The sequence below is a fragment of the Martes martes genome, assembly GCF_963455335.1.
Source record: "Martes martes genome assembly, chromosome: 2".
NCBI classification, from domain to species: domain Eukaryota; kingdom Metazoa; phylum Chordata; class Mammalia; order Carnivora; family Mustelidae; genus Martes; species Martes martes.
In genome coordinates, this window is record NC_137889.1 from 105,820,364 (window position 1) to 105,844,416 (window position 24,053).

The following is a 24,053-nucleotide window of genomic DNA, read 5'->3' on the forward strand; positions in this document are numbered from 1 at the left end:
AAGTGGAATCAAAGAATATTTGTCCTTTAGTGTTTGGCTTATTCCAACTTACCATGATGTTTTTACGGTTCATCCATGTTGTAGCATGTATCAGAACTTCATTCTTTTTTAAGGCTGAATAATATTACACTATATGTATATACCACATTCTGTTTATTCATTCATCTGTTGATAGATACTTGGGTTGTTTCCACCTTTTGGCTATAGTGGTGCTATAGACACTGGCATACAAGTATGATCTGTTTGAGTTCTTGTTTTCTATTCTTTTGGGTATTTACATAAGAATGGAATTGCTGGTCATAATGTAATACTACATTTATGTTTTGAAGGAATTGCCAAACTCCTAAAGTGATTTCTATAGAAGGTACAACATTTTACATTCCTACCAGCCTTGAGCTAGAATTTCTTTCCAATTTCTCCATATCCTTGCCAACAATTGGGTGTGAATTTTTGATTGGTTTTGATTTGCGTTTCACTAAAGACTAATGATGTCAAGTATCTTTTCATGGGCTTATTGGTCATTTGCATATTTTCTTCATCCTTAGAGCCAAAGAAATTAGCAGCTGGGTAAAGGGAGTAGTTAGAGAAGGCTTTCTGGAGACAAGTGTTAACCTTCAGTGTGATAACCTGAGATAATTTTTGAGTGAAGAATACAGAGGCATAAATATTCTTGACTCTCTCCCTCTGGTAACTTCCAGAACTCCCCATTAGCTCAATAGCTTGAAGCCAGAGAACATGGAAGCCAGCCTCCTAAGGCAGAGAACAGGGTGAATAAGTGTGGAGAATGGATCTAGAATGAAAGGTGTAGCAAATAAAGGCTATCCACAACCATGGACACATAGAATTCCAGTAAATAGATTTTAAATTGAGATGCTTCTATATGGTGGTGGTGGGGAAGCATTAGTAAAGCCACACAGATCTGAACAGTAGATAAAAAGATCATGGAACAGCATAAGCAAATAAATAACTGAAGTTCTTTTTAGTCCCATGGTGAGAAAAATTTTTAGGATACATCTCTATACAAATACTTAATTTGTTTCTCAAAAATAATTTCCTGATGTTGGACTGAAGCATGAATAGCTGAGTATACAATTTGTTCAGTCATTGTTGTCTATAAGCACTAATGACCATGCAGTTTGAAGACATTGGCTAATTTATTCATAATGTGATGGCTCTTCATGTATTACTTTTCTTACCATATATTGTTATTACTTAACTATATTCATGCTTCCAGATTTCCTTCATATTTTGAACTTTTAAATTTATTTGCACTATGATAGATTATAGCATGTTACGGGTTTTGCATATAACAAATGACAGATGCTTTGTAATTGATTATTTATTCATTTAAAAAAGATTTTATTTATTTGCCAGAGAGATAGAGAGAGAACAAGCAGGGGGGATGGCAGGCTGAGGGAAAACCAGGCTCTCCAGTGAGCAAGGAGCCCGATGTGGGACTCAATCCCAGGACCCTGGGATCATGACCTGAGCTGAAGACAGACACTTAGTCAACTGAGCCACCCAGGCATCCCTATAATTGATTATTTAATGAAATAAATTAGTTATCTATTTATTTATATAAATATTTTAACCTTTATGGTAAAATTAAGACACAATTCTAGAGATTTGTACAACGAGTAGAATGCTTGAAAACATCTGGCATATTTAAGAAAATTAAATCATAGGGTCTATTACTAGATAACCATCTTTCAAATGGTGAATGCTTTATAAAAATAGAGTCATAAGCTTGTTAGCCTGAAGAGCATATAAAAGTTTATTTCAGGTCTTGGTTTCACATGCTGGAAAGAACTATTGGGATCAGTAAAAAGTCAGAACAAGCCTACCTAAAAAATAAACATAAAAAACAGGACCAATGGCAGCATTCAGACTCAAAAGCCTTAAGAATTCACTGAGTTAAGGGGGTGGCCTGTAGAGTTCATATGGATTCATGTTTCAATCATGGCATATTAAACTTTGAGTCTAAGATTTTCTCATATGTAAAATGCATAGAATAATGTCTCCCTCATAGAAGAATATTGAGAAGAATGAAATGACATATGAAAAGTACTTGCTACTTACAAAGACCAGTCAATAACTAGGATTATTATCATTGTAAGGATTTCTTCCTAAGGCTGTCTATTACTTAGAACCCAGAAATACGTGCTTTTCCATACTATTTCTGTGGCTTGAATATATTGATATGCATTATAATTGAAAACTGATATTTTTCATTGGAATGCTGTGACAATATAGATTAATGTAGCAACAGCAGTATTATGTAGCTAAATAAGAGTAGTAATTATTGTCTAACAACTTACATAAAAACAATTTAGATACCGTTACAATTTTAGTTTTAAAATGTTCTCTTTTACTTAAAATTGCACATTTGTCATTTAGTATACTGACTTTCTCTGAAATAGGTGTATTTAAATTATTCCCTGTCAGATACCAGGCATAATATATAAAAGAGGGGGTAAGTGATATATGACATAACTAATATTCACTCAGATACTTCTTTGGTATATTCAATTAAACTTTTTCATCATCAAGGATGACCTTTATTTAGTGTCAAAAACCATTGTTACCATTAGCCCCATACTTCTGAGACAAGGATTACTGGATGCTTAGAATAGTCTATGACCAAAAGTTTTATATTAAAATTCTCATCTGACTACATTTTTAAATTATTCATATTAGAGGGGAGTACTTTATTTCCACTGGTGATTTCTTTGAAAAAGAATTTTTCTAAGTATATCCTAACTTTCTTTTTGTCCCTCTATTCACTCTGCCCAGGGTAGCGGAGGACTGATTGATTTGATTGGTACATTTGGAAAGGCTCTGCCTTGCCCTTCTTCCTTTTGGGAATAAGTTACCTGCAGGGAGCAAACCATGTCTGCTACTTTTCCAGCAGCAGATTCTTCCTTCCCCTTAGAAAAAGGGCCTGTCCTGATTCAATGTTGCCTACATCTGGGTATGTTCACCAATTCTGGGGGATTTATGAGGAAACCCATTTGGTTCTCATCTTAAACTATATTCTCCAACTTGTCTTTTATAAAAAATAACTGATATTTTTGACCTCCATAAGCTACTCTTTGTTTTATCCTCAATTTGCTAAGAACATAGGGAAGAGGGAAGACTTTTTATTTTTTTATATATTCCTCATATCTGAAAGTTGATATCCTTCCTGAATTCTCTATCATCAAAAAGGCTATAGTAAACAAAATCCCCAGATCCAATAAATTCTATCATGATCAGCTTTCAGAGCCCCCAGTCAAGCCCCAGTGTGCTTCTCCCATGGAAGGAATTGAAGCTACTTCTGTGCAATTTCAGAAAGAAGTTCAAAAACAAAAACAAAAAAAAGTCTTAGGCTATCATTTGGCTTTTTCTAAGTTTATTACTGATCTTGATGTTGCACACTGAGGAAAAATGTTAATTCTTTTACTGGGAAAAGGTGAACAAACTCTTCAGTGCAAGAATATAGTCAGAACTTCAAAGCTCATTTGATTTGTGACCAACTCCTAAAGAAATATACTCCTAGACAAACCATTATGATAGACAGGCAGATAATACATCATTATGTTCATATGCCGCTTCTAAGTCCACTTACCTCTGCTGTGTGCTTTGCCACATGCCCCACGATGACAATGACCTTCCCTTTGAAGCTCTGGAGCACAGCGGTGAAAGGGCCCTGGGTAAGTTCCCCTTCTGCAGTGAAGGCAGCACTAAATGGAATGTTGATGCTGCCTGAAATATGACCCCGAATAAAACTGAGAAGGAAAGATTAAGGAAAACATTTATTTGTGTGTAGACTTGAGTGTGTGAGGGAAACTCACAGAGGGAATTGATTCACAGAAGATAGTAGGTTAAAATCAAACACAAACAGAGACCAGATTTTAAAATTCCCTGAGCAGGCAAAACTAGTTTAGTCATACAAGCAAAGTTTAGTTTGGCTTATTTTGCAAGATAAGTGAAGCTAACTTAACATTGGTCACTCATTGCTTATGCCTCTGAAAATCATAAACAAAACGTAAATTGTTGCCCCAAATTGATATGAGATAACCCCTAACCAATTTGCTTTCATTTAGGAAAATTCTAATGTAACTAAACTGAAAAATAGTTATTACCTCCTCATCATATAAGCTTCTTTATAACAATATACTCTTGAGGCTCAGTCCATCTCTTTGTTTTGAGTGCCCCTAACTTGTAGACTGTGTTCTTTAGTATGCACATAATAAGCTTTTACTAATTATTACTTCAGTAATTCATTTGGTTTTACTTCTGGGTTTTGTATTTTTCCCCCCCTGAAGTTTTGATGGTTTTTAACATCTTGAATGCTCACGTGAGTATTTTATCTAAACGAAGCAAGGTACTGCTAAGAAAAAAAAAAGTTAAATATGAAAATGGAATGGAAAAAAGAAAGGAAGAAGATGAGTGGAAAATTTAAAGAAGACTTTCCTGTGGGGCATCTGGGTGGCTCAGTTGGTTAGGCATCTGCCTTGGGCTCTGGTCATGATCTCTGGGTCCTGGGACTGAGCCCCGCATCAGACTCCTCACTTGGGAAGAACCTGCTTCTCCCTCTCCCTGCCCGTGCTTGTGCTCTCTCTCTCTCTGTGTCAAATAAATAAATAAATAAATCTTAAAAAAAACAAAAAACAAAAAACAAAGAAGACATTCGTGATTAAATGCAGTATTGCAAAAGGGATCAGGATGCAGCAAATCAATGTCAATCCTGGGGATTGCACAATATTTATGGCTTTTAGTTCATTACTAAAACCATGATTATTTTACAGCTCTGAGAGTAATAGAGTCAATCAGAAGTTCTCTAAGTTGATAACTGCAAAACCTATCTACTTCGGGCAAGTGACTGCTAAACAGGACTCTCTTTAGAGTTGTTAAGTCATTAGCATTGACTGGAAACCCTTTTGTTGTGGGCTATTTCTCAAGTGAACTTAGCTGACATTTCCATTCTTTCCAACTTCATGCTTTCTAAAGGGGTCGTGTGTTCTTATATTTGCACTTTAGAAGGGTTCTTATGGTTTCATTGAGTATTTTAGTTTTGGAATTAAAATCATAAATTAATTTAAAATATTTAGTAATATCATACGATCTTAAAGAAAAAATATATGCCCCTTACTAAGCCATAGTATATTTCAAGAAGTGGTAGATGATAAAACCAGAGAGGTGGATTAAATAATAATTATGAACTTAGTCTTATAATTATTCTCAAGGTATTTAAATTTGTTTGAAATGTGAGATCCCATTTAATGTTATTATTTATTATCTGTAAATAATATCTGTTCCTGCCAATAAATGCCATGATGTTTTACACATTGTGCTTCCTGAACTCTTCAGGTTTGCCACAGTAATTTTGAAAATAAAGGTCCATATATCTTAAAAAAAAAAAAAGAAAAAAGAAAAAATATACACATACCTCTACCCCCCACCAAATAATTTAACAGTACAATTAAAAAGATGATTCTTCATATAGAGTCTATGGAGGAAGACTTTTTTTTTTTTTTTTAGATTTTATTTATTTATTTTAGATTGAGAGAGAGGGAGGGAGAGAGAGTGAGAGTGAATGTGCACACAAGTAGTGCGGAGAGGCAGAGGGAAAGGGAGAAGTAAGTTCTCTGCTGAGCAGGGAGCCCAAGGTAGGCTCCATCCTGGGACCCTGAAATCATGACTTGTGCCAAAGGCAGGTCTTAACCAAATGAGGTCTTAACCAACTTAACCAACTGAGCCACCCAGGTGTCCTGAGGAAGACATTCTTAAATGTTACTATTAATCAAATAACTCTTCAAATAAACATAAAATAACTGTGAAAACTATTCTGAAAGAGATGGATAGAATACTCTGATAGATTATATCAACTTGGGGAGGACAGGGAAGGTTTTCACTGAGAAAGCAAGTGATAGCTGAGTTAAAATCAGAATTAACAAAACTTAATTAGGCAAAGGGATGGAATGGAGGTGGGACAGGGTGGTTGAAGAGATAAACATTTCAAGCAGAATGTTAGGCTAATAGAAGTGAAGCACATGGCCCATAAGGAGAAATAAAGAAAGGCCAATGTCAGCAGAATTTATAGGTCAAAGTATATTATGAGATAAGGTGAGCTTGGAAATGAATGCAGAGGCCAGACCAAGCAGAGCCTTGGTAATACCAGTCTTTATAGTAGAACAATAAAAATAAGAAAGTATTTTAAGCAGATAAGTAATAAATCACATTTGTACTTTGGTAATAATGTGAAGAAAGGTTAGAAGGAGAGTGAATGTGAAGACTAGTTTGTAAGAAGTCCAGGCAATCTGTCTTCCCTCCCTTGACAATCATTTACTGATGACCATGGAAGGGATATTTATGTGCTCAATAGAGGCATTTTCCCTAGACTTTTTTTTAAAAAAATGGAAGAGCCATAGGGTTTTAAAGGGTTATGCCACAAGCAACTAATATTCCCCCCCAAACTCATTAGTCATCACTGTAGGAGGGGGAAAAATAGAATTATTTATTGACATGACAGTTTTTCAATTGTCCCAGTTTGTAGTTTCATCTTTAGAATTCTACTTCTCTCTTTCTGTTTCTCTGCCTGTCTCTCTTTCTCTCTCATTAATGATGAGAGGAGAAATTGAGTGTCCTGCTCTCAAGAATGACGGTGAAGATTGACCACATATCTTACATTTGAAATTTTCTAGTCATTTGCTGCTTCATCATGTTTTTTTAAAAGGAAAGCATTTGGCATTAATAACTAAGGAAGGAACTATAAAAAGTTTAAAAAAAATGAAAAGAGAGGTAAAGTAAACATTAGCATCCCAGTGTACATAGTTTAATTGAAGTCTTCTAAGAATGGACAGAGAATTTATGATCATGGGCAGATCAACCCTGGATTTCATCAGCACCAGTTTCTCAAACATTTATAATTATTTAATATTCTCAACTGCAGTTTTCATGACCTGTCAGGCCTTTGTTCTCAGCATGTTATTACTCTGATAGTACTTTTATCTTCAGTTAGGACCTACCTTAAAACAAAAAATTTGGATGCCACAAACTAGAACCTAACAACTCAAAATATTTTCAGCAAATTATTCTATATCCGTCAGGCTGAATCAGTTGCCAGAGAAAGTTTCTGTGTTTATCAAACAGCCCTTATTGACTGAGAACATTTTTTTTCTTTCTAGAGTTTTTATAGTAGCAAAAATAATACAAATCTATCCTAGAAATATTTAGGTGGTTTGCCCACTTCCCACTCTCTTGTTTTAGAGAGCTTCAACTACCACTCCCAAAAAAGGGTGAGCACAGATTGTCATATCTGTATCAGATGATCCTTTTACAATCATGCCTGACAGGACAATAGGGAAGGGAAGGGTACAGGTGGATATCTGATGGAGGCAGAGCCAATCAGATTCTCTCCCTTGAAAATCAGAAATAAAAGATAAAGGACAATGCTTAGACTGTGTAAGCTTTACAATGTAAGTTACATTTGTGTACCTGTTATATGAAATTTGTTCAGCTACATATTAGAAAATTGGTGACTCTAAAAGTAACATTTATTTTATAAGATAAAGTCTATAAATATTTGGTTTTAAAAAGTACTCATTTGTACCCAAAAATCCAATATCTAAAATCTGTATCTAAATCATAGAGGAACATCTAGATGATTTTGTGGATCCAGTATCACCAATTTCTTATGTCCTTTAAAGATTTCAGCCCAAATTTCTTTTTAGTCACTAGACATAAGTCATAAACTTGTTACTATCCTACAATTTTCTGTTGGCTGTGCTTTATATTTTATGTGCTCAATAGAGGCATTTCCTCTAGATTTTTTTAAAAAATGGAAGAGTCATAGAGTTTTAAAGTGTTATGCCACAAGCAACTAATATTCCCCCCAAACTCATTAGATTTTTAAAAAAATATATAGATTAAAAAATCTATATTAAATGTTAAAATGCTTGACAAAATATGGCAGCAGAGACTTTTTGGGAATAAGAAAATTATAATCCAAAGTGCAAAAACTATCCCAATCCCTTTTTCGGCTATCTTAACATTTTGAAAAATAAGGCACAACAGAAACAAAACTTTAAGCCATACCTCCCCTCTCCTTAGTTTAGTTCAATCAAAAAGTCTTGGAAAACATTTAAAAGCACTCATCCAAGAACATGCTTGTTGTAAAATTCTATGCAAATAAGATTAGGTAAGCATGAATGCTCTTAGTGTGGTCAAACCTCTAAATATCTATCCTTAACTATGTTACTGGTAAATAGCAGAGAAGAATGAGATTGACAAAAGGATTTAATAGTTGCTTTAAAATATCCAACAGCTCAAAATTTAACACAGAAACAATCTCATATTTTTCTAAACCCTAAAAGAGCAGGGCATTTTTGTTGGGTACCACACTTGGTGACTTCATACCTCTATATACGAAGTACACCAGCATTTCATCAGACCACTTTGTGGGCTTGTTTGGTTGCTATGTTAACTAATTATAATTAATGTTACAGAGTCCAAAGTAAAGGCTATACATTTAGTATATCAATAGCTGAAAGAGAATATGGAATTAAGCCCATAGTTTCCTCATATATAATGTAACTAAATAGATAAATTAATATAAAACTATATCTTTAGAGATCACTATTTCTTCTTGCTAAATCTGTTGCTGCTTTTTTTTTTTTTAAGATTTTATTTATTTATTTGACAGACAGAGATCATAAGTAGACAGAGAGGCAGGCAGAGAGAGAGGAAGGGAAGCAGGCTCCCCGCTGAGCAGAAAGCCTGATGTGGGACTCGATCCCAGGACCCTGAGATCATGACCTGAGCCGAAGGCAGAGGCTTTAACCCACTGAGCCACCCAGGCGCCCTGTTGCTGCTTTCTTTGAATGGCATCACCATCCACCAAATCAGTTTAAACCTCATCAGTGGCAACATCCAACATTCTAGAGCACTAATAAATCCCATTCTCCTATCTCTATTCCCATGACCACTTATCTATTTCATACACTAATTCTTTTGAGTGCAGACTATTGTGGTAGGTTTTATTTTCTTCAACTCTTATCTTTTCTCTTGGAAATCCATTCTATTCACAATATTGTTAGATTAAAAATTTAAAAACGAAGTTCTGATTATTCACGTCCTTATTGAGAAACCTTTTATGGCTGCCCAATTTACTCAGTTGAGTCCTCATGACTAAGCACTAACTACTTCACTACCAACCAAACCAAGTCAAACACTGTTTCCAGTATATGTTCTGCCTCGCTCCTGCAGCTTTCTCCGCCTAAATATCCTTTCTCCATTTTTTTTGAGTGTTCAAACGTTATCCATCCTTTAAGTGTTTCCTCCATGAAAATTTCCCTTCCTATAGTATCTGCACATCTCTCATGATAGCAATTGACCTTGTATAAAACATGCTAATGCTAATGTACTTGACTTCCATCAAGACTTTAAACAATTTACAGGATCTGTATTTATCTCATCTATGGACTCTTATAATGCTTCAATACAGTGCTTATGTATTTGCTGAGTAAATGAATTTCAGAATTGTGTCAAACCTAGAATAACTTGTGTCAGCATCAAATATGTTAAATATATCCTGGCTTCCTAGCTAGTGGCACCAGCACCTACCAATACATCGAGTGGCATGATCCAAAATTATCTTTTTTAAATACATAGTATGAGAAAAGGGAAAGAAACAACAATAAAAGGCATTTCTCTGGATTCTTCTCCAGCATGGGCATTGACCCAAAGGGTTTACCAAAACTGATGTATTTTAGGGCAAAGCTAGAGATCCCACTCTTTGTGACTGCAAATATAGAGAAATGTTTATGCATATCAAATCTCTGGGCGATTCCATCCTTCTGGTCCTGCCTGCACCATTACCTTCACTCTTATCTTGTTTCATATTGCACTAATCCCTACAAAATACAAATGTGAGCATGCTACTTATCTGATTAAAATTCTTTAATACTTTCTCATAGTCTTTGGAATAAAACCCAAATTTCTTAGCATGTTATATTCTCCACGAAGCTGCCTTTGCCTAATGTAGTGTCATTTTCTACCCGCATGTATTCTAGCCATGCATATCCAGAGTACTTGAAATTTCCTCAATATGTCCTTCTCACCCTCTCTGTGCAATCATACAGTATGGGTTTTTTTTTCAGTCTAAAATGTCCTTTTCCTCTTCATTCCTGGGGTAACTTCTATTTCTCTTTCAAGACCCATCTCAGGTATAACCTAGTTTGGGTCACCATCCTTATATTCCATGGCCTTCTGGGGGTGCCTCAAACATAGACCATTTCACACTGTATTGTAATTATCTATTTAATGGTCTCAGCCATAAGACTGTGAACTCCTGGTTAGCAAGGGTTCTGACTTAAATCTGTTTCCTCATTGTCTAGCAAAGTAAGTCATTAATCAGGATTGACTGGTTGATTGAATGAGACTACATGATACTCCGGAACTGGGGCAATGGGTGGGTCTCAGAACAAATGGGAGCTCTTCAACAGTTAATGTACCTTCACAACTCACTATTAATCCAGACAGTAGAGACATTCCAGCAGTGACCACCATATACTCCCATATTATACGAGGTCTATTGAGATATAGGAATACAACTAGCTAGAAATTTTAATTCAGGTAGCTTGAACCTAGATCCAAATGGAATGAAAAAAAATCTTACTAAACCTCCTTAATATCTATTCTGCTCTGAACACAAGTATCTCTAAATTATTTTGAAGAAATTTTTAGAAACTAATTCTTCAGGACACAGAGACAAGAGCAATACTAGCATTTACTAAGGATGAATAATGTGGTATAATAATAAAAACAACTTAGTTTATGTGTTTTTCAAATTAAAAAATTTAAGCCTGAAGTTGTTTTTCCTATAGATTTGGATATTAAAAAAAGTAAGTGCTTTACAAATAAGGGGGCAAAAAATTTAGTCTTGAATTCAAGGATATGAGAAGAATATTCCTTCAAAGTATTTCTGTTTACAGATAATATCAGTTGGTGCCACATTTACATGACTAAGACCACTCTTAATATGAAGTCTAGAAAATCTGAAACTCTATTTAGAACCATTAAAGAAAACAACACTTTGGCTTGTGTATTATCTTTGAAGTTATTAACATTACTTATGAAATTTATGCCATTATATGAGAAACACTTTCTATTGCCCCTTTAAAATATGCACTTACTGGGTTTGCTCAGTGCCTCACAGGGCAACTTGTGTTGGTCATCGTGCGGCTGAACCCGAGTTTCATGATGCCAGGTGCAAGGAAGGCCCTGAGGCAAGGAGAGCATTAAAGGACAGGAGGAAGTGAATTTCCACTGAGCAAGCAGGTTTTCAGGCCCCGAGCCCTGCGGTTCTCAAGATTCTGGCGCTCCTGGCTGTTCTGTGAACATTGATGATGTTCCTTGATTCAATCCAGCACATGTGTGATTATTTAGATTATCTGGATTGTGACCTTTGTTGGTGTGGCTGTGGATTGCACCTTGGAGGAGTGGACTTTCTGGACTCCTCTTAGAGAAACTTATACAGAGATGCAATACTGCAGACTATAAGAACTTGAGCACAATGGGTTATTAACTCTTTAAACCCAGTTGGATCTCATGTTGGAACAAGAAGAGTGAGGACCATGGAGAGAGGTTGTCTTAAGGCTCACACCCACATGGAACCCAAGGCACGGCTTGAATTCCCTGATCCTGAGATCAATACCTAGACTGAGATCAAGAGTGAGAGGCTTAACCAACTGAGTCACCCAGGTTCCCTCGTGTTTATTATTCTTTTCCTACCTCAAACCAAATGCATAGCCCAGGAGTGCCTGGGTGGAACAACTGGTTCAGCTTGGAACTCTTGGTTTCTGCTCAGGTGGTGATCTCAGGGTGGTAAGATTGAGCCCTGCATTGGGCTCTGCAGTTAGCATGGAGTCAACTTGAGATTCTCTCTCTCTTCATCTCCCACTGCCCCTCCTGCTCATACTCTCTCTGAATTACATAAATAAATCTTTTTAAGAATGCACAGCCCATTTTTCAGACTTTCTTCTATTATGGAAGTTTTGGCTATCTCTTTATTATTAGAGCTGAATCTCTAACAAAGTTTGGATAATTAGTAATTTTGTTAGTTTTCAAATATTTAATTTGCACTACAGTATATAGTTTGACATTGTTTCAAATGTGTTTATATATTTCCACTATATGTTGTATTTTTAACGTTTTTGTTATTGATATAACCAAGCTTCATTGTCTTTGCAGAACTATATTAAACTTTTGAAATGTTTAGATATGCTTTCTGGCCCTGCATGTGGTCAATTTTCAGAAGTGTTCCATGCAAGCTTGAAAAGAATGTTTGCAGCCAGCAGTGCTCTGTGTCTCTGGGTCCAGCTCATTAACTGTTTTGCTCAAGCCTTTGTGGTTATTGAATGTTCCTCTAGTATGTTCCAGAGAGTTGTGTATAAAAAATGTTCCACTCTAATGATAGCTTTTAGAATGCTCTTTTAATTTGATCCATTTTTGTTTTCTATTTTTGAAAGCTGTGTTATATTAGCTGAATACCATTTTGGAATGGTATTCCAAAAGCTGTAGTTTTTTGGTGAATTAACTTTTAAGTATTATGAGTAACCTTTATCTCTACAAATGCTCATTTCATTAAAATATCTCTTGTCAAAAATATGCCATTATTGTTTGATCTGAAATCCCTGTAATTTATTAGAACAATACAACTGACTTAAATCTTTGCCTAGATTAACATTTCATGTTTCTTTCTTATAAAAATAAAATACAATTTCAACATAAACTTAGCTGTTTAGCTTCTCTGACATAAACTGTTCAGTTCTAATAATAAGAATTTAGATTAGATTATCTCTAGGTTTCCTTCTTATTTGTAAATTGGGATTATGTCTTTATTGTCACGTGGGTAAAGTCTGTCTTCATGTTCTCCAGCTTTCCTTTTCTATTTCCTTACTTGTACTTCTGGGCCCTACTGAAGTTAGGGGTAGTTCCCTCAGATTGTTGATATGCTTCTCCTGACCCACTATCACAAAATTGATAATAGATTAAAATATTACCTTTAAAGGGTATTTGTATTTTAACTGAGAATACTTATAAGCCAAATAACTAAAGCTTTAGCAGAATTTCAGGTAATGGGGTTCAGGGTATAATATCCCCAAATATGGCATCTTGGTATACTAAATATTTTAAGCTGAAAGAATCTGAGAAAGGGCATGTGCAGAAAAGACTTTATGACCTTTCCCTGAATCAAGAAATAAAACTGTCAACTGAGGGATGCCCTCCCTATTCTCAGGGGATGGGGACATCCTTATCTCTAAGACAGAGGGCCACTAAAAGGAATCTGAACAAACTGGCCTTGCTAAGTTTCCCTTAGCTTAACTAAATTTAGCTCATATGTTCTTGCCCTATCATGTGTTCTTGCCACTGTCTACTCCTCATCAAGCCTAGCATTAAAATTCTCAGGTTTAACCACTTCTCCAGATCTTCATTTCCTTATGAAGGCTCCCATGTCATGTAAAACTTATATTAAATAAATTTGTATGCTTTTCTCTTATCAGTTTGTCTTCTCTTACAGAAGCCCAGCAAGAACTTAGAAGGGTAGAAGAAAAAGATGCTTTTACTTCCTTATACACATAGGAGAGTTCTAGAGGGTGCTAAGGCTAACTCTTAAATTCATTGGTAGACAGTAACTTAATTTGCTGAAAAGTAAATGCTTCCCTCTCTTTCATAAATAATCATTTCAATTATTTTACAAAGGCAAATGAGATGAGATAAAACTTAATTTTAGATTCTTAATCTCCTGAAAGAACAAATTACAAAAAAAATTTCACCTATACGAAGACGTAAGAATTGTATTAGCCAAATTTTTCTGTCTAAATGATCTTATTATAAAAGCAAAATAGAGGATAAAAATTATATACAGAGACTATAAACAATTTGAAAAATATTATAAGTGACACTTCAAATATAACTTACTTTCTTTGAAAGAAGGAAAAGGTGTTAGAGTTTCTTTGTTGTTTTTTGTTTTTCTCTCTACTGTATAGTACTACATTGTGTTGGCAAGGAAAAATTAAATTATTTTAAAAGTACACTAGTATTAAATACTTATTAACTTAATAAACAGAGAGATAAAGTCACATAAATCCCAGAGTTTAATTGCAAATATTTACCTTGGTCAGAATTAAGAACTACCCTACAAAAATAATTCCTTTAAAAAATATTATAAGGAATATAATAGGCTTTCATTTGTTAAGTTTTAAAACACCAGAATCTAATGATAGTTTTTGGGAAAAATTAACAGGAGAATTTTTAAAAAAGATTTATTTATTTTAGAGAGGGAGAGAGGGAGGGGGAGAGAATGAGACAGCAAGCACAAATGTGTGTGGGGGGGAGGGCAGAGGGAGAGAATCTCAAGCAGACTTCCTGAGAAGCTGAATGTGGAGCCCTGTGGGGGGCTTGATCTCAGAACCCACGAGATCATGACCTGAGCCGAAATCAAGAGTCAGATGCTTAACTGAATGAGCCACCCAGATGCCCCAATAGAAGAATATTTTTAAGGCATTAAATTAAGTCATTTGGTAGAAAAAATCCTTTCTAACATGATTCCCTTAAAATATTCTAACTTTGCTTTCCAATATTCAAAATAGTTCCATTTTCTCAAGTGGGATTTATTCTGGGAATGCAAGGGTCATTCAATAATCGCAAATCAATCAACATGATACACTACATCAACAAAACAAAGGATAAAAATCATATGATCTTCTCAAGAGATGCAGAAAAAGCATTTAATAAAATTCAACACCACTCATGATTAAAAACTCAACAACGTGGGTTTGGAGGAAACATACGTCAATATAACAAACGCTATTTATTGGTTGCTATTAATGATGACATCTAAATAAAATCAACTACCATATTCTAATATATTAATTTGAAGTACTAAATTAATGAATCTCTTAATTACCATGAAACACACTTTTCCCTTGCCTTTAATTCCTTGAGAACAGAATTTAAGATAAGTAGAAAAAAATGTTACTTATTTCTTCATAATGTAATCAAATGCATCATTAGAGATTATAAAAGGTTTTTTAGCCTTGGAAGTCCATAGGCAGGTAGTTTAGATACTTCACTGAAAAGGATTCTTAGAACCCACAGCTCTCCATTCTTCACTGTGTTCTTGGTACTAGAAGAGACCTAATGACACCCAATGACTCTTGGAAGAGCTTAGCTTGTGGTTCTCCTCAAAGCACTGTGATTGATACACAGGGGCCAACATTTGGTATTTAGAAGTGAGATAAAGCAACTATGGGATAAAATAAGAGGATACTGGAAAAAAAACAAACCCACAACTTAGGAATGTTATGAGGATAAATAACACAACTTAAGAACACTTTGGTTTTAAAGTAGGCTTTCAAAAGGGGGCTTAGAGAATTTCACAATTTGGGTCCTTTGGGAGGATTATAAATGATGGGTGACTTTATTTTTCTTTCTTCATTCCCTTGGGACTCCCCCCAAATAGCACAAAGCACTACGGATTCTCTTCATTCAGCCTGTGATTATAAAGACTAAAACAATCAACCCAGGTCTCTATGCAGTTGCAACTATGAGCCAGGTATTGTCAGATGACATAAAGGCATTCCTATGTTTAGGCAACTCATCCATACTCATCAGAGAACAATGATCAGGCTAGCTGCTCTGCTTTCTGGTATTCTATTTATATTTATCCTGAAGAAAATAAAAGAGAGTAGCAATTTAAAAATCAGCCTATGAGGTTTGAAAAACTTGGGGCTGAATATCACTCTCATATTGTGTGTATTTTAAAATTTCAACTAGCTTTTTAAATTATTTGAAAGGAAGTAAGTGGTGTGTATATAAGCTATTTAATTATTTTAGAAGTAGTCTTTAAAATTAAAACAGGGTGGGGAGCCTGGATGGCTGTCAGTTGAGTATCTGACTCTTGGTTTTGGCTCAGGTTGTGATCTCGCGGGTCCTGGGATGGAGGACTACCTCCAGCTGCACACTCAGTGGGGAGTCCATTTGGAGATCTTTCGCTCTGCCCCTCCCTTCTCTCTCTGTCTCTAAAATAAATACATCTTTAAAAGATAAAATTAAAATAGGGCAGTATAATGTTACACTTTTTGATGGTTTTATGAGAGACTATGACTAAAGTTCAACCAAAAGAAACAAGCTAAAAAGTTAAAAAATTAAATGATTTTAAACCCTTGAAACAACAGATAAAAATTTTTACAGCAGGAGTTCCTGGACCTGCCAACTGGAATTTAATGCTTCTTTTGGGAATCCACTGATCTCTTCTGCTAAGGAACTTCCAGTATCCCTGAAGACCTAACAACGAGGGACATAAACATTTAGGCTCTCTCCAAACTCAGTAGTCTTTCACAAGTGAGGGAAAATAAAAAGTAGTAAATTTTAACAAAAAGGTGGGGATGTATCCTTTGAAATATCAGGCTCCCAAACTATATTCTTAGTAATCTAAGATTCTATGGATTGCTTCAGGAGTTCAGTAAATGTACAGTTTAAATTTCATTTTAAAGTCTCATTTCAAAAGTTGTGATTGCAAATAGGCACATGAAAACTCATGCCAATTTTAGCATAAAAGAAACCACTCATCTATTAACCCTTATTTTCATATAACTCTCATTTATAGTTAGTAAATGATATAAATATTAACTTATGGAGAAAATCACTTAAAACTTACTCATTTATATTTTATACAATGAATTTCTGAGAAAGAATTTATTTTAAAAGGAGTTACCCTGTTAAAAAATTTTGAAAATCATTTACCTAGATTCTAGAGTATAGAGAATCAAGGCATGCTTCATGAGAATCTGACAGATGAAGAGATAAGCAGAAAGATTAAACTACTATTTTGTAACTGTTTATACTTTAATGCCAAGCAAAATCCCAAGAAGTTATGGAACATTTAACAGTAAAATGTCAGTAAAAAATACTTTAATATATTCTCTAAAGACAATATTAAGAAAATTATAACAAATACAAGTTCAAATTTGAGATCTATCAATCTCTTTTTCTAGGGTATGAAATAGACCAGTTAAATACTCTTCATTTTCCCCCAAATTTTATCTATAGCAAGAAGGATTCAAATACCCCCAAGAACACTAGAGAAACTGAAAACCAAAAAATGTCCCAATATTCTGGTGTTATTTGGAAAGTATTTTAAGGTCATGCAATGTTACTATGTATTATGCAAGTCTATTCTGACATCTACTTCCAAGAGTTACTTAGCTATTTGAATTAAGAGGAATCCCAGATATGTTCATTGTTTTTACCATACACCCTCAAAATGGAAAGGAAACAGTATGAGTAAGGCAGTACCATCATTTAAAACCACATGTGAAAAGGATACTCTTCACTATTCCGGATGTCAACTACCAGGAGCTTTGGTTTACTGGACTTTGTCTTCTTGGGGGGTGTTTTGAAATGGCCTGTCACTGTGAGTTCACACAAGTCAATCAGGTCCTCTGCTGAAATCCGGGGTGATACCTCTGACTTTAGGTCATTTAATGGGATAGATTCTCTTGACTGAAAAAAATATACAAAAAACACAAATACTGAGAATAATACAGAGGAAGAAACTATAGTCAATACAGAATATTTGTAGGCTCTTGATATCAATCATTATAACATACAGGAGAACAGGAAACTGAATCTCACTTTAGTGGTCTACTGTGTAACTGTATTCCTTACTATTGAGTTTTACTTATTCACAGAGGAAAGCATTGTTCTTGAGCTCCTGGCTCAAATTTGATACAATGAGATGAAGCAGACTTTTCCTTATGAGAGCCCTGTATATCTTTAAAAACAGTTCCTTTAAATACATTTCACTTTTCTTCAAGTATAATTACTATTGTTGTGATTCACATTAATTAAAACTCTGGTAATATAAGAAATTGCATTGTAACTCAGTATACATACTAATTAAAGAACCTGGTACTAATATACATATTAGACTTTTATAACATAATTTGTGTCCCATATGGATAGTTGAGCAGAAATTAGATTTTCAGAGATGAATGCAAGGAACACAACACTTTCTTAGATAGTAAACAAAAATGACAATGTATCTTAATTGTGAAGGAATTAAAATCAGACTCCAGACAATCAAACCAGTGCTTTGGTCCATGTGACTATTGTATGGTGTAAGATTTATTCAGACTAAGGGCTGTTTACAACTGTTTTCTCTGTTACTTAGTAGGGAGAGGGAATTTCCTACCTCCATAAAAGGCAATGCAATACAAATCAACTCAATTCAAACTAAATTTATGGAGCACTAGTAGTCACTCCTGAAAACTTATTTACCATAACTTGAGAATTTAAGAACTTTCAAAATTCACTTGATTGAAAACATTGGGATTGAAAAGAAAAAACATATTTATATGCTTCAGTTTTCAAAACTGAGTCTATTATCTCATTTACTCATTTTCTCTGTTTTCACAGTCCCATTGTGGGATACATTTAGAATTTCCAATTCAGAATTTCTAGGCAGGAGAGAGCAAAGCATATGGATCATTTATCAGACAGACTTTTTTTAAAGCTTTTATTTAAATTCTAGTTAGTTAACATAGTGTAATATTAGTTTCAGGTGTACAATATAGTGATTCAACACTTCTATACAACACCCAGGGCTCATCACTACAAGGGCACTCCTTAATGTCCATCACTTATTTAACCCATCCTGTGCTCCACTCCCCCTGCCCCAACCCCCGCCCCCCCTGAACCAGCAATTCAGACAGACTTATTTTGAAAAAAATTGTTTTCGGTTGTAGTTTCAATTTGAGCTCTCAACCTTTGGGTTTCCCTGACTATGCCATAAATTCTTCAGTGGTAAAACACATTTTCTCCCACTTCATTAGTTTTTAAATAGGAATGGAAATTGCTAAGCTTTGTGGGTTTATGGCTCTTAATAAAAGACACATCAGACATTCTATTTTTTTAATATTAAATCTACTTAAATATTCTGAAATTAAAAATGCTTCAGAAAGATAAAAGAACTTTAAAATCAGCTAGCTTTACAATCAATGCTTTCATCTCCTTTTTTTGTTAGATTGCAATCTCAGTAAGTACATTTCCCAGTCTTCACATGAAGTTGCACATTTATGAAGATAAAATAAAGAACTTTTGATTACCCTAGTTCTGCTTTTAGCCATTTAGTGATGAATGCAGCATTTCAAACAGAGGTTTCGTCTGAATGAAATATGTGCCCTGCCTGATGAAGAAGAGAATCTGACAGAGAATTTGACCAGTGTATTCTCTATGAAGAACTGATTTAAGAAAGATCTGACCTTGGCATTGGTTCTAATCAAATATATCATGTATAAGGAGTTTCTCAAAGGAAAGAGCAATTGTTACACGTAATGGTAAGAGCAGCAGAAGAGAGGAATCACTGACAAATTCATAACTTTCTGAACTTTTGAGAGTGTATATATCAGTGAAGAGCTTTAAAGATTTTATTTATTTGACAGATAGAGATCACGAGTAGGCAGAGAGAGAGGAAGGGAAGCAGGCTCCCTGCTGAGCAGAGAGCCCATGTGGGGCTTGATCTCAGGACCCTGAGATCATGACCAGAGCTGAAGGCAGAGGCTTTAAACCACTGAGCCACCCAGGCGCCCCTATCAGTGACGAACTTTAATAAGACACGCAATTCCTCTGCAAATTAATTTTAAGAGATTAATAAATCAGATTTAGGATAAATTGTACTACTTTACTTTATGAAGAAAAAAAAATACCAAAAATTACCGAACCTAGTTTCTCTTCTATTAAGACAATCTTATATGCAATTTTACTATTCATTGTGCAATTTCTACTTAGAGGTATAAAAATAAAACCTCTGTACTTTTGTTTCATTTAATATTATTGACATTGGGATTTTCCTGTGTGACTGGGTTTCAAATTCATGGGACTTTGTTTATGGACAGCAGGCAAAAATCTATTTATTTATTTATTTATAGATTTTATTTATTTATTGGAGAGAGGGAGACAGAGATATGAGTCCTCAGGTCAGTAAGACTAGTCTGTACATAGTCTGTACATAAGTTCTGTAAGAACAAGTATCTTTGTTTTGTTCATTAATGTATCCCACTTACAATGTGTGGTACTTAGTAAGTACTCAATAATTATTTATGGAACATTTCCTTGTTTGTTCACACTTCAGAACTCTTAGAGTTATTCACTTACACACCACTTTTCTCTCTTCTACTTATCTAAACCCTACTGATTTGAGATAAAAATCTGATCATGTAACTTTTATAATTAAAAACACCTCATTGGCTTCCAGACATTGATAGAATGAACACAGAATTCCTTAGTATAGCATGTAAAGCCCTTTATGAATTAAACCCTGTCTATAGGCAGGAGACCACAGACCTTGGAGTTAGACTCCCTTACTGAGCTGAGCACCCATGCTGGGAATTAGAAGGAAACAGTATTGAATAGGTGTGTAGGGAACAGATCATGAAGGCTCTGAAAGATGAAGAAGCTTGAGGCTATAACAAATAGGTAATTACTGTAGGATTTCTGGACGAATGTGTTACATTAACAGCAATATCTCAGGAAGACTAATTTGTCTGTATTTTGAAGGATGAAATAAAGATGGGAAAAATGACAACCAGCAAGACTTGTTAGAAGGTGAATTTTATGATTATTTAGAATGATGACATTGTAAATTGAGAGTTTTGCTTTATCCACTCTCCTCTATTTTCCTTTAGTCTTTCCCTTTCTATTATTTTTTCTTGGCCAATCCTCTCTCATCCACAGTAGAAGATATATTAAAACAACATATAATAAATAATAAAATTACTCTCAAGGGTGAGTCCTTGTTTAGCTACTATCCTTGCCATTACTCCTGAAATCACTGAAACTTGGTTTCTGTCATGATACAGAAGAAGAAATGATTCATTTGTCTAGGAGAAAGTAGACAATTTGGGAATACTTCTTTGAAAAGGTAACATTTGGGTTGAGAATAAAAAAGGATGACTAGGAGTTGGCCAAGTGAAGAACTCGGGTTTTCACACAAATTCTGTGTAACGACATTCTAGCACACACATTGGAAAAGTGTTTTGATTCTATTTCTAGGATTTTGGTTCTACCTCAAGGAGATATACTGAATAAAGCTAGTCTCATTTAAAATCTATTATTTCTTCAATTCAGCCTGGAATAAATGGGGCAGAAATTTTAGTCAGGATGCTATTTTCATTTTGAAAGAATTTTTAACAGTTGAGTTTACAAGTATCTAACCAGAATTTCTCAGGTTTACAGTCCCTGCCTCATTTTGATGATGGTCTCTTCCATATGCCATGTACTCTGTGAAAACAGGGAGCAGGACTAGTTTGTTTTTTTACTTCCACTACCTAGCAGAGAGCTTAGAATGCAGTCACTACTCAGTAAACTTGGGTGTATTCATGAAAGGCTAAATAAAAAAAAGAAGACATATGAAAAACACTATGACAAAATATAGAGAAAATAAAGGAGGGGTGCTTGGGTGGCTCAGTTGGTTAAGCGACTGCCTTCAGCTCAGGTCATGATCCTGGAGTCTAGGGATCCAGTCCTGCATCGGGCTCCCAGCTCCACGGGGAGTCTGCTTCTCCCTCTGACCTTCTCTCCTCTCATGCTTTCTCTCAATCTCTCTCTCAAATGGGTAAATAAAATCTTTAAAAAAAAAAGAAAGGAAAGGAAAGGGATGAGTAAATGGTGGCTCTGAAATTTTGGATATGGGTGATTAGGGAAAAAAGATGGTTAACAGTGGCAAATAGTAAATAAGGTAAAGAAAAGTTCTGACTTGAGTATGTGAAATCGAGGTTGCATAGGGTCTACTAAAGATGAAGCATTGAGAAGGCAGTTAGAGATAGAAACTGGTGTTTGAGAGAAGTCATGGCTATAGTTATATTTCTGGAATCATCAACATAAAAATTATAGTTTACGTTATGAGAAAAGATAAACAATTTGAAGAAAAAGGAAAAATGGCAGGAAAAAATCCTACTTTTTAGTAGGCACATCTATACACTGCTGAAAAAATTAAATTATATAAACTATTACTAAGGCTTAGAAATACCTGAAGTTGAGATTTTTTTAGGGTAATACCCATCAATTCTTATTATTGCATATGTCTATAATAAAGAGACTGCTTGCTTTCATAGTGTTAGATATTTTGAACTTTTGTATGAAGAGGGACAGATTTTTACAAATGGCATGGGCAGACATTAACTATCATTCTCAAAGGAATTTTAACAAAGAAAAATGACCTTTGAAAACATTATCAATCTACAAAGATATTTTTATCTATATACTTAAAGCAATAAATTGTTTCTGTGGCATTTTGGTGTTTCCGTTTCTCTTTCATGTTTTTAGAGAGAAAACGGAGGGGTTATTATTTCTAAGATACAGAAATACAGTATCTGAAATGGAGTTTGAAATAAAACTGTCATGCTCTGGAAGCTGCATAATATAGCTCTCACGCTAGATAGAATATTTTTTCTCCCTCAAATAAAAGAGAGATAATGTATGTGAATATGAAACACAAAGAAGAGTAGAGATAGAAATTTTTTCAGTGATTAGGGATTTTTTGCTAAAATTTTCCCAGATGTGCTCCTGGAAAATTACATGTAAGCTAAATTTCTAGAAAGAGAGTGATTCTTCCTTTTATATGTAGTTTCATTTTGGAGATATTTCATCTCTCTTGGCCACAGTTTTCTTGTGTGTAAAATAAAGGAGCAGATATCTTATGCTTCTATTAGCTCTAGGACCCTATGACCTTATTTCTGATAGATTTTCAACCGGCAATGGGTTCTAAAACTTTTACTTACCTTTTGGGACAAAAGTTAGGCATCTGTAGGTAATACTTAATTACATCTGAGGAGTTTCTACTTAAAGAGATTCAGCAGATTCTAATTGGGAGGCTTAGTAAAATGTTGTTTGTACAGCGTGACTTACTTTTGCAAACGTAGATGAGTGAGAACTTAAGCATTTCATAGATAAGTGGGAAATATTTTATATTTCACATTGGTTGAAGTGAAGGCAGAGAGATGGAAGTTACAGTAACAGAACTCTAACATCAGTGAATTACAGGGAAAAACAAGGTCAATGAGGCAATGTGTGGGAGATGGTGGTGCTGGTGCTGTTGTAAATGTTTCTAAAATCTTCTGGAATATTTTTGAAATAAAACCAGAACCTGATAAATTTCCCAGGCTGAGGTAAACAAGATGAAAGTTAAACAAGACAGTGGCTTCACTCAGTTGAACTCCTAAAAGTGGAACTTAGGACACCTTCCTTCTGGAATGTGATTGAGCTGCTATTCCACATAGGATGTTAAGGTCAGCTTCAATGGCAGCAGAGCTTCAGGGAGTAGAGCTAGCTGGTGACTAAGAGGTCACAGTATTTTAGTTAGTCCAATAGATATTTTCACCTCAAACTCTAATGTCAAGGCAGCTGTCATTTGAACTAGGTTGCTGATTTCATCACCCTTCTCTTTCATTCTTACCCTCTTTCTTATACACTGAAGTGATCAGCACGGCTATTTTTGCTTAGTGTTCCTTGTGACTTGGGAAATTCCCCATCATTCTCCTTACTATACAATGAACACATGTCAAATAAATGCCCGAACAATACTCTCTGGCTGGAAGCTTCAGTAAATCCCTGTGGAAGAAAGTCTTCCAGACTGCCTTTCTCATCCTTATTGCTGTGCCAAGGACAAGGTAAATGAGCTCTCTAAAGTGCTTGTGGTATTAACATTCATTACCATGATTAATATCCAGTGGATTGTTCAGCTAATATCATGCATCAGCCAACCATTTTTATCTTAATATAATTGAGATGTCCCAAGCGAAGGGAAATCAGTTTTCCCTGTGAAGACAGAAGACTCTCAAAAATCTTATGATGAAGAAAGGATACTCATTTGTCTCTAATCTCAAACCATTTATTTTAACATACTACAAACTATCCAAGATAATTCTTATGAGAATATAGGTACAGAAATACCAATGCCCATAATATGCTTACTGTATTTCAAACTTCTAATTTAATGAATTCAGAAA

General features: G+C 34.9%; 1 protein-coding gene across 2 annotated transcripts in view; it reads right to left on the bottom strand.

Annotated features, from left to right (window-relative positions):
• The window catches only part of TBCK (TBC1 domain containing kinase), a 205,621-nt gene that overhangs the window by 17,831 nt on the left and 163,737 nt on the right, over positions 1-24,053 (bottom strand). For both annotated transcript variants that reach the window (XM_080796178.1, XM_080796177.1), the window contains exons 24-25: positions 17,375-17,550; positions 3,608-3,767 (exon numbers count right to left, since the gene is read on the bottom strand). In XM_080796178.1, the coding sequence (XP_080652304.1) occupies positions 3,608-3,767; positions 17,375-17,550 (336 nt within the window). The remainder of the gene's footprint in view (positions 1-3,607; positions 3,768-17,374; positions 17,551-24,053) is intronic.